The 11,065-nt window shown below is 39.6% G+C and overlaps 2 protein-coding genes across 2 annotated transcripts; one reads left to right on the forward strand and one right to left on the reverse strand.

Annotated features, from left to right (window-relative positions):
• Positions 1-6,233: 6,233 nt before the first annotated feature.
• Positions 6,234-7,961, reverse strand: ndufab1b (NADH:ubiquinone oxidoreductase subunit AB1b). Its single transcript, XM_086133046.1, has 5 exons — positions 7,754-7,961; positions 6,865-6,981; positions 6,703-6,790; positions 6,524-6,642; positions 6,234-6,458 (listed from the first exon to the last, which is right to left on the reverse strand). Exons 1-4 carry the CDS (start codon positions 7,922-7,924, stop codon positions 6,551-6,553), a joined length of 468 nt encoding a protein of 155 aa, XP_085989172.1. The 5' UTR covers positions 7,925-7,961; the 3' UTR covers positions 6,234-6,458; positions 6,524-6,550.
• A 374-nt stretch (positions 7,962-8,335) lies between these two features.
• dctn5 (dynactin 5) lies at positions 8,336-10,508 on the forward strand. Its single transcript, XM_086133967.1, has 6 exons — positions 8,336-8,499; positions 8,649-8,717; positions 8,811-8,929; positions 9,127-9,238; positions 9,786-9,888; positions 9,950-10,508. Exons 1-6 carry the CDS (start codon positions 8,452-8,454, stop codon positions 10,045-10,047), a joined length of 549 nt encoding a protein of 182 aa, XP_085990093.1. The 5' UTR covers positions 8,336-8,451; the 3' UTR covers positions 10,048-10,508.
• Positions 10,509-11,065: the final 557 nt, after the last annotated feature.

The raw sequence follows: 11,065 nt of genomic DNA on the forward strand, positions 1-11,065 counted from the left end.
CGAAAAAAACGACATTGTATAGTAAGGCGTTTTTAGCCGAAAAAAACGTCCATGTATAGTAAGGCGTTTTTAGCCCAAAAAAACGACCATGTATAGTAAGGCGTTTTTAGCCCAAAAAAACGACCATGTATAGTAAGGCGTTTTTAGCCCGAAAAAAACGACATAGTATAGTACGGTGTTTTTAGCCGAAAAAAACGACATAGTATAGTAAGGCGTTTTTAGCCCGAAAATAAACGACATATGACCGAAAAAAACGACATAGTATATAGTAAGGCGTTTTTAGCCCGAAAAAAACGACATAGTATAGTAAGGCGTTTTTAGCCGAAAAAAACGACCATGTATATATAGTAAGGCGTTTTTAGCCGAAAAAAACAACATAGTATAGTAAGGCGTTTTTAGCCGAAAAAAACGACAGTATAGTAAGGCGTTTTTAGCCCGAAAAAAACGACATAGTATATATAGTAAGGTGGTTTTAGCCGAAAAAAAACGACATAGTATAGTAAGGCGTTTTTAGCCCGAAAAAAACGACAGTATATATAGTAAGGCGTTTTTAGACGAAAAAAACGACATAGTATATATAGTAAGGCATTTTTAGACGAAAAAAAACAGTCTAGTAAGGCGTTTTCAGCCCGAAAAAAACGACATAGTATAGTAAGGCGTTTTTAGCCGAAAAAAACTACATAGTATAGTAAGGCGTTTTTAGCCCGAAAAAAACGACATGGTAGAGTACGGCGTTTTTAGCCCGAAAAAACGACATAGTATAGTAAGGCGTTTTCAGCCGAAAAAAACGACATAGTATAGTAAGGCGTTTTAGCCGAAAAAAACGACAGTATCGTAAGGCGTTTTTAGCCCGAAAAAAACGACATAGTATAGTAAGGCGTTTTAAGCCGAAAAAAACGACATAGTATAGTAAGGCGTTTTTAGCCGAAGAAAACGACAGTATAGTAAGGCGTTTTTAGCCGAAAAAAACGACATAGTATAGTAAGGCGTTTTTAGCCCGAAAAAAACGACATAGTATAGTAAGGCGTTTTTTAGCCGAAAAATGACATAGTATATATAGTAAGGCGTTTTTAGCCGAAAAAAACGACATAGTATAGTAAGGTGTTTTTAGCCGAAAAAAACGACATAGTATAGTAAGGCGTTTTTTGGCCGAAAAAAACGACATAGTATAGTAAGGCGTTTTTAGCCGAAAAAAATGACAGTATATATAGTAAGGCGTTTTTAGCCGAAAAAAACGACATAGTATAGTAAGGCGTTTTTTAGCCGAAAAAAACGACATAGTATAGTAAGGCGTTTTTAGCCGAAAAAAATGACATAGTATATATAGTAAGGCGTTTTTAGCCGAAAAAAACGACATAGTATAGTAAGGTGTTTTTAGCCGAAAAAAACGACACAGTATAGTACGGTGTTTTTAGCCGAAAAAAACGACATAGTATAGTAAGGCGTTTTTAGCCAGAAAAAAACGACAGTATAGTAAGGCGTTTTAGCCGAAAAAAACGACAGTATAGTAAGGCGTTTTTAGCCGAAAAAAATGACAGTATATATAGTAAGGCGTTTTTAGCCGAAAAAAACGACCATGTATCGTAGGGCGTTTTTAGCCCAAAAAAACGACCATGTATAGTAAGGCGTTTTTAGCCCAAAAAAACGACATAGTATTATAGTAAGGCGTTTTTAGCCGAAAAAAACCACCATGTATAGTAAGGCGTTTTTAGCCCGAAAAAAACGACACAGTATAGTACGGTGTTTTTAGCCGAAAAAAACGACATAGTATATATAGTAAGGCGTTTTTAGCCAGAAAAAAACGACATAGTATAGTAAGGCGTTTTAGCCGAAAAAAACGACAGTATCGTAAGGCGTTTTTAGCCCGAAAAAAACGACATAGTATAGTAAGGCGTTTTAAGCCGAAAAAAACGACATAGTATATATAGTAAGGCGTTTTTAGCCGAAAAAAATGACAGTATATATAGTAAGGCGTTTTAAGCCGAAAAAAAACGACATAGTATATATAGTAAGGCGTTTTTAGCCGAAAAAAATGACAGTATATATAGTAAGGCGTTTTAAGCCGAAAAAAAACGACATAGTATAGTAAGGCGTTTTTAGCCGAAGAAAACGACATAGTATAGTAAGGCGTTTTCAGCCGAAAAAAACGACATAGTATAGTAAGGCGTTTTTAGCCAGAAAAAAACGACATAGTATAGTAAGGCGTTTTAGCCGAAAAAAACGACAGTATCGTAAGGCGTTTTTAGCCCGAAAAAAACGACATAGTATAGTAAGGCGTTTTAAGCCGAAAAAAACGACATAGTATATATAGTAAGGCGTTTTTAGCCGAAAAAAACGACATAGTATAGTAAGGTGTTTTTAGCCGAAAAAAACGACATAGTATAGTAAGGCGTTTTTTGGCCGGAAAAAACGACATAGTAGAGTAAGGCGTTTTTAGCCGAAAAAAATGACAGTATATATAGTAAGGCGTTTTTAGCCGAAAAAAACGACAGTATAGTAAGGCGTTTTTTAGCCGAAAAAAACGACAGTATAGTAAGGCGTTTTTAGCCGAAAAAAACGACATAGTATAGTAAGGCGTTTTTAGCCAGAAAAAAACGACATAGTATAGTAAGGCGTTTTAGCCGAAAAAAACGACATAGTATATATAGTAAGGCGTTTTTAGCCGAAAAAAACGACATAGTATAGTAAGGTGTTTTTAGCCGAAAAAAACGACAGTATAGTAAGGCGTTTTTAGCCGAAAAAAATGACATAGTATATATAGTAAGGCGTTTTTAGCCGAAAAAAACGACATAGTATAGTAAGGCGTTTTTTGGCCGAAAAAAACGACAGTCTAGTAAGGCGTTTTTAGCCGAAAAAAATGACAGTATATATAGTAAGGCATTTTTAGCCGAAAAAAACGACCATGTATCGTAGGGCGTTTTTAGCCCCAAAAAAACACCATGTATAGTAAAGCCTTTTTAACCGTAAATAAACGACCATGTATAGTAAGGCGTTTTTAGTTGAAAAAAACGACCATGTAAAGTAAGACGTTTTTAGAAAAACGGCTAACTTAGCCCTCAAAAGTCCTTAAAAGGTCCATAAATAAAAAGCAAGTGGAAGAGTTGGAACCCTGGGTCTACAATTTCCCTTGGTGTCAGTGTGAGGACGAAGAGGACAAGAAAATGAATGGTCACACTTTTTTGGAAATCTGGGCAGGCAAAGGCAGAACGTGCAACCTCACAACGAACAGCCAGAGCCGGAATCGAACCCTGCATGTCCACAGTACAACACCAACTCACTAACCATTCGACTACCAGGCAGGGAATGAATGCTCTATATTGTTCCTCAGTTTGAGTGCTAGCACGAATAGTTGTGCGGGGAAGATCACAAAATGGATAGCCATGCATGTTTTTGAGAACAGGAAGGTTCGAGAGGGAATCGAACCCTCGACCTCCGCAGTGCAACGTTGACGCACAAACCATTCGACTGCCAGTCAGGTGACGAACAAACACTTTACATTGTCCGTAGCTGTCTGTGAGCTCGAACAGCGGAAAAGAGGATCAGAAAACATAGGGCCACACACATTGTTGAGAACAGACAGGAAGGACGGAGCAGGATTCGAACCGTGTACCTCTACCGCACAAAGCCAACGCACTAACCATTCGACTACCACCACATTGAACTCTATGCATTGTCAATATATGCGGTTTTTTGAAATGTGAGCGCATGGACGGGCTTTTTTTTTTTTTGGAAGTATTTTTTTCAGTATAGGAAGGCATTTTTCACAACAACAAAAAAAGACCATGTACAGTAAGGCATTTTTCACAAGAAAAACCTATGTTCAGGTGTTTTGAACCAAAAAAAAAACAACCATGTCTCGAAAGGCGCCTTACTATACATGGTCGTTTTTTCGGCTAAAAACGTTTGGGGTTTTTTCGAGTAAAAACGCCTTACTATACATGGTCGTTTTTTTCTACTAAAAACGCCTTACGATACATGGTCGTTTTTTTCGGCTAATAAAGTCCTTACTATACATGGTCGTTTTTTTGGGCTAAAAATGCCTTACTATACATGGTCGTTTTTTTCGGCTAAAAACGCCTTACTATACATGGTCGTTTTTTTGGGCTAAAAACGCCTTAGTATACATGGTCGGTTTTTTTCGGCTAAAAACTCTTTTCGAGTAAAAACGCCTTACTATATATACATGGTCGTTTTTTTCCGGCTAAAAACGCCTTACTGTACATGGTCGTTTTTTTCGGCTAAAAACGCCTTACTATATATATATACATGGTCGTTTTTTTGGGCTAAAAACGCCTTACTATACATGGTCGTTTTTTTTCGGCTAAAAACAGTCGGGTTTTTTCAACTAAAAACGCCTTACTATACATTGTCGTTTTTTTCGGCTAAAAACGCCTTACTATACACGGTTGTTTTTTTTCGGCTAAAAAAACGCTTTACTATGCATGGTTGTTTTTTGGGCTAAAAACGCCTTCCGATACATGGTCGTTTTTTTCGGCTAAAAACGCCTTCCGATACATGGTCTTTTTTTTTTCGACGAAAAACGCCTTATTACATGGTCGTTTTTTGGGGGGCTAAAAACACCTTACTATACATGGCAGTTTTTTTCGGCTAAAAACGGCTTACTATACATGGTCGGTTGTTTTTTTGGCTAAAACTGGCTTACTATACATGATCGTTTTTTCGGCTAAAAACGTTTGGGGTTTTTTCGAGTAAAAACGCCTTACTATACATGGTCGTTTTTTTCTACTAAAAACGCCTTACGATACATGGTCGTTTTTTTCGGCTAATAAAGTCCTTACTATACATGGTCGTTTTTTTTGGCTAAAAATGCCTTACTATACATGGTCGTTTTTTTCGGCTAAAAACGCCTTACTATACATGGTCGTTTTTTTGGGCTAAAAACGCCTTAGTATACATGGTCGGTTTTTTTCGGCTAAAAACTCTTTTCGAGTAAAAACGCCTTACTATATATACATGGTCGTTTTTTTCCGGCTAAAAACGCCTTACTGTACATGGTCGTTTTTTTCGGCTAAAAACGCCTTACTATATATATATACATGGTCGTTTTTTTGGGCTAAAAACTCCTTACTATACATTGTCGTTTTTTTCAGCTAAAAACGCCTTACTATACATGGTCGTTTTTTTTCGGCTAAAAACAGTCGGGTTTTTTCAACTAAAAACGCCTTACTATACATTGTCGTTTTTTTCGGCTAAAAACGCCTTACTATACACGGTTGTTTTTTTTCGGCTAAAAAAACGCTTTACTATGCATGGTTGTTTTTTGGGCTAAAAACGCCTTCCGATACATGGTCGTTTTTTTCGGCTAAAAACGCCTTCCGATACATGGTCTTTTTTTTTTCGACGAAAAACGCCTTATTACATGGTCGTTTTTTGGGGGGCTAAAAACACCTTACTATACATGGCAGTTTTTTTCGGCTAAAAACGGCTTACTATACATGGTCGGTTGTTTTTTTGGCTAAAACTGGCTTACTATACATGATCGTTTTTTTCGGCGAAAAATGGCTTACATTTTGATTTTTATGAGTTTTAAATGTTGCTAGCTTCTCGAGTTAGCTTTCGGCTGACGTCACTACCTTCTACTGTTCATTCCACAAGAGTTGGCAGCTATGCTTTGACAAAATCATCATCTATCCAAAAATCCCACTTACTTTTTTGCAAATCCTTGATCATAAGCAGACCGGTTGAGAAAGCAGTCATCTTTGAAGTGTAGATGGCAGAGAACACTCGTCGATGATGGAGTGAAATTCATTCCCTTCATGCGAATAAAAGATGTCCACTTACGTGCTCTGCTGTCCTTCGACCACTGGTACAACTTTTCTGTCGTTTGCGAACAATACATCACCACACACCACTGTGGCCACTTACCAACAAGCAATGCAACAATGGTGTTCAATGGCGGACTTCCCTCGCAGTTCTCCATGTGACGTCATTTCCGAAGAAAAGCATTTTCGTTGTCAAGGGCGTTGCTATGAGTTAAACAAATAGTCTGGAAAGGGTTGCGTTAAAAAAAATAACGGAAATATGTTTATAATTTTTCAGCCTTTTGATATTACTCAAAAACATAGTTGGCCAACTTTACTTCACACTTGGCCTATAAGGACCCGTGGGAACCCTGATCGGGCTCTCGAGCTGCAGGTTGCAGAGCCCTGAACCATGTGCTCCAACTAAATAGTAACTGAGTTTTTCAAGTAGTACTCGGTCCACAAAAAGCATGCCTTATGCCGAGGCAATATCTTTATTGATCAACTCAAGAAATTATTTAAATGTGTGGAGGGGGAAAACAAAGACATTTTAAATGAGCCGTTCATTTAAATACAAACGCAAGACGCTGCAGCTGGAACAGATGCTGACAACAACACGAATGGAGAAGCGCCAACGGCGAGGACACGGACACATTATTTGGTGCCACCTTTCTGTGGAGGTTGGATGGTGTGACCCTGTATCAAAGAAGCAAAAGTCAAAATTTTGTACGACTGGACTACAGGTCCCACTGGAGACTTGCCTTTTGGGGTTTTTTTCTTCTCTCTTTCTATTCATAAACATCCTTCTTGTCTGCGATGTAATTTACAATCTCCGAAGGAGTCATTAACTTCTCGGCTTCCGCGTCAGGAATCTCAAAGCCTGCAGAGGTAACGCATTGCTGAATATATGGCGACAGGACGGAGGGATGAAGACACTTACCGAACTCATCCTCCATGGCCATAATGATCTCCACCTGGTCCAGGCTGTCCAGACCCAAGTCTTTCATAAAGTGGGAGGACGTCTGCAGCTGAGACACATTCAAAGACACTACATTAACAAAGTGCCTTTTGCTAGTTTCCCAGCTTATTCATTTTAGCTTACCTTCTCGGGGTTAATCTTGTCGTAGAGTTTGAGGACATACATAACTCGGTCTTTGATGGTATCAAGGGTGAGAGGAGGCAGGTCGCTGTATTGCCGGCAAAGCACGCCTGAGGAGATCTGGAAGCGGGGAGGGAGGGAGCTCAATCAACACACTAACATAAGCGAATGTTATGTCCTTAGTACACTTTTCCTCTCTTGCCCTCACATCTTTCCCCGATTGCTGACTTGGTCTCGTTGCAGTCTTTTGTCTCAACTATCATACCAGCCTCCCACTGTATTTTTCTTCTGAAAATCAAAAGCTTCCGCTATATTCGAAACTGATTAATGAATGGCATTGACATTGTCCATTGGAGGAGATGATCTGAGATGAAAGTGTTAAGATTCACGTGTGGTCACATATCAAATTTAAGTTGTATAACCATACTGCTATTTTTTTCTCCGTTTTGATATTCAAATTTAAAAATCTGTCCCACCTTTCGAAACAACGTTATGCGATGCGTCACAATCAAAACAGTCGATTTGTACAATAATTTAGCACCTAATGTTATTTTTGTAATAGTATTTAACTCACTGACAGTAGTGCATTAACTAAATTTGAAGCCGAACGTGAAAACTGCCATAACAAAAGAAAGAATGTAACCATTCATACCACCTTAAGACTTGCATCGACAAACACGCATCAACATTGTTTCGCGAGCTAGCCAACCTGACGTACATAGTGTTGATTTTGATAAACTGCTTATGGGATGCCATTTTAATTGTCCAGCTCAACAACTTGTTATCCATCATTATTTTTCTCATGCTACGATAACGCAACCGTTTTGAAAGGCGTCGGTAGGTCATGGCGACGCACGCTAGGCCCAGCAACTCAATGATAGGGGACACTTACAGAGCTCTGACCGAGCCACCGCGTCTTCCTGCTGGCTGCGGTGAAGGAGAGAGGTCGGAGGGCGGCTGCAGCAGAGACCGGAGCGACTCTCACTGCCAGGTTGGTGGGCAGAAGCCGCAGCGAAGGTCGGCCGAGAGAGCGGACACACTGGCGCAGGACACGGGACGCCATGTTGAGAGAAGTCGTCAGGTACCCAGGATGCAGCGCGAGGAAGGGGACGTAACAAGGGCTTGCCAGTGCGCATGTGTGGTGAGATTCGATTTTTTAACCAGTAAACGGTATGTTTGAATATAAGTTTATTTTTGAAATGATTCTTGTAAATAGTATAATAAAAATATACAAGTAATAAAAACATGAGCACGACATACGCTTCCAGGCCTGTTCAGGCAAAAGTAATCAAAGTCCAACTACACAGCATTAATTAATGGAATAAAGTACATGACTAAGTACTTAAAAATCACAAATAAAAGTTCACAATAACCTTATGTTAAAAATATAACATTAATAACACATTCTAATTCAATATTCTGTTCTGGGGTGTGGCGAAATCAATCGATAACTTTTTACTCAACTCATACTGCCTGATCATCCATCCATCCAGTCCGGCTGTCAGTCTGTGGAGCGGAGCTAAACGAAACAAATGCTTCACGGTTGCCTTTTACTTATTTTCCCATAAACAACTCCTCGGTTTCGCAGCCATGGAGTTGTCTGAAATATTATACAACAAAGCGGAGTATATTGAGACGGTAAAGTATTCTTTCTGGACGCCGTTAGCTAGTGTGCTAGGTGGCTAACTAGCCGTACGGGGCGTGAGACCACAATGGCATCATTGTGTTAACTTGTGCAAAAATCACGCGTCTATGGATCTTGATGTTATATTTATGGTTCATTTCAGGCGTCTGGCAACAAGGTTAGCAGGCAATCGGTACTCTGTGGAAGTCAAAACATCGTACTTAATGGCAAAGTAAGTTAAAGTACACGATGGCATAATTCGTGGTATATTTTCATGACTTTGGTTGTGATTTTAGTCGTTTCTATTGTACTATCTCTCCTCCAGACCATCGTCATGAATGACTGCATCATCCGGGGCGACCTGGCTAATGTCAGGGTGGGTAGACATTGTGTCGTCAAAAGCAGGAGTGTCATTCGTCCACCTTTCAAGAAGTTCAGCAAAGGGTAACATGCATGTTTATTCTTATGACAAATATTTCGTGAACATTTGGATGAAAACTGGCAAATTGTTATAATCCCGCTGAACATGAATGTAATTTTTTTAACAACACATTTTCCTTTGTTGTTCTTGTTTGAAAGTGGATTGTGACTTGGCAACAATAGCAAAATGCGGCATATTCAAGTCTATTCCTCCCTCACAGAGTGGCCTTCTTCCCACTGCACATCGGTGACCACGTGTTCATCGAGGAGGACTGCGTGGTGAATGCGGCCCAGATCGGATCCTACGTCCACATTGGCAAGAACTGCGTAATAGTGAGTTTGCTCGCAGACTCACAACAGCGGCTCACCCGCTCTCGTCAGTCACATGCTAGTCTGGATGAGACCAGATGTTCTGCTTTATTTTGGATTGTTCTGGAATCACGGTTTGCATACAAAGTGTATGCAGAAAAGTGGTGAAGATTGCACGACTGTCTGTGTCCTATCTGTTGTGTTGTGTTATTTTTGTTATTTTGGCTTCAAAATGGCGTCGCGAGAGTGGCTGCCTTTCCAGCAGCTCCTATATTTTGTTGTTCTACTTCTTCCTTTCATAACTTTGCTGCTGTGAATTGGTAATTTCTCCATTGCGAGACGAATAAAGGTTTTCTTATCTTATCTTATACACAGTGTGTGTGTTAGCAATTGTTGATTTCATTTTCAGTCATGAATAGCCGACAGATGATTTGATTTTGAAAGAAGTGCATTGGTTCATGCATATGCAGTGAAGACTCTACATAACTAACAAAAACAAAAAAAGAAATTATCCATAATTGGTTTGATAATATAATTTTTTAACATTTTCTGTTTGTCGTGTTGTTGTCAGGGTCGTCGCTGTGTGCTGAAAGACTGCTGCAAGATCTTAGACAACACTGTTCTTCCTCCAGAGACAGTGGTGCCTCCTTTTACCGTCTTTTCAGGATGCCCAGGTCTGGGTTTTTTTCCTCTCTTTTCTTCATGAAGATTTTTTTAACCGTGTTTGCCTTTCAGGTTTGTTTTCGGGGGAGCTTCCAGAGTGTACACAGGACTTGATGATTGACGTCACGAAGAGCTACTACCAGAAGTTTCTTCCACTTAGCCAGATATAAGACCCGCCATCTCAACCTTCTTTTGCTTTGTACACGGTCCATCTTGCGGTCTCTGGATAGTCGGCAACGCCTTTGACTCCCGACAAGCTGAACATCTGTGCCGAAGAAGAAAAAAATGTTCAGACACAGTTTAACAGCACATCTTGAAAGATTACTGAACATGTTCTTTCCCCTTGCTCAAATATCATATCGTAATTTTATGATGTCAACTTTTCAGATTATGTGTCAGAGAGAGGAAAGAGAAGGCATATTTGGAAGGAACTTGTCACCTGTCATTGAGGAAGACTAACTTGGACCAAAATTAACACAATGTAAATTTCTAGTCTATTATTCCCAGCTATCTGGATGCATCGATGCAGTGTACATTTGTGTGCTGTCGTTGTCTAAGACCAAAGACAGCATTTTATCCACTCCTAGGAATGTCTGGTATGCTCTTGCTAGATTAAATTATATTGAAAGAATTTGCATCATTTGTTATTTGTTCCTCTCACATCTGCCGACCAATTGTGAGGTTCAAGGTTCAAATCTCGGTTTGGGCCTTTCTGTGTGGATTCGGCATGGTCTGCCCATGCTTGTGTGGATTTACTCCATCTTCCTCACACCCTCCAAAAACATGCATTGGAAACTCTAAATTGTCCATAGACGTGAATGTGGTCATCTGTAAATGTACAGATTTTACTCTGTCTGCGTCTGGGGGCCAGAAGTAGAACTGCGAGCAACTCAGTTTCACGGTCAACGAGAGCTCAACAATGCATCATGAAGGGATGCTCAATATTTATTGGACCGATTTGGGGGAAATAACGTCACTTTTATCGGTCTGATGCTGCAATATTAGGCCGAAATGGAAATAGTGTTCCCAACCGTCTCCTGAAAATCTTTAGGCATATATTTATATATATTTAGGAATATAAGTACCCGTTTCGTATTGAGTTGTAAAGGGACGTACTTTGTCCCGTACTACCGTGAGAGTTAAAAATAATCAGAAAAATGTCGATGGAATAAGTGAACAACAGGGCCC

This window comes from Hippocampus guttulatus, chromosome 16 (assembly GCF_054856545.1).
Source record: "Hippocampus guttulatus isolate MCC_2025c chromosome 16, RoL_Hgut_1.0, whole genome shotgun sequence".
Taxonomy (NCBI): domain Eukaryota; kingdom Metazoa; phylum Chordata; class Actinopteri; order Syngnathiformes; family Syngnathidae; genus Hippocampus; species Hippocampus guttulatus.

Coding starts and splice junctions, on each gene's coding strand:
- ndufab1b (XM_086133046.1), bottom strand. CDS start 7,924: ATGGCGTCCCGTGTCCTGCGCCAGTGTGTCCGCTCTCTCGGCCGACCT. Junction 6,982..7,753: donor GGTGGCTCGGTCAGAGCTCT/GTAAGTGTCCCC, acceptor CCCCGCTTCCAG/ATCTCCTCAGGCGTGCTTTG. Junction 6,791..6,864: donor ACAAGATTAACCCCGAGAAG/GTAAGCTAAAAT, acceptor AATGTGTCTCAG/CTGCAGACGTCCTCCCACTT.
- dctn5 (XM_086133967.1), top strand. CDS start 8,452: ATGGAGTTGTCTGAAATATTATACAACAAAGCGGAGTATATTGAGACG. Junction 8,500..8,648: donor AAGCGGAGTATATTGAGACG/GTAAAGTATTCT, acceptor GGTTCATTTCAG/GCGTCTGGCAACAAGGTTAG. Junction 8,718..8,810: donor ACATCGTACTTAATGGCAAA/GTAAGTTAAAGT, acceptor TCTCTCCTCCAG/ACCATCGTCATGAATGACTG.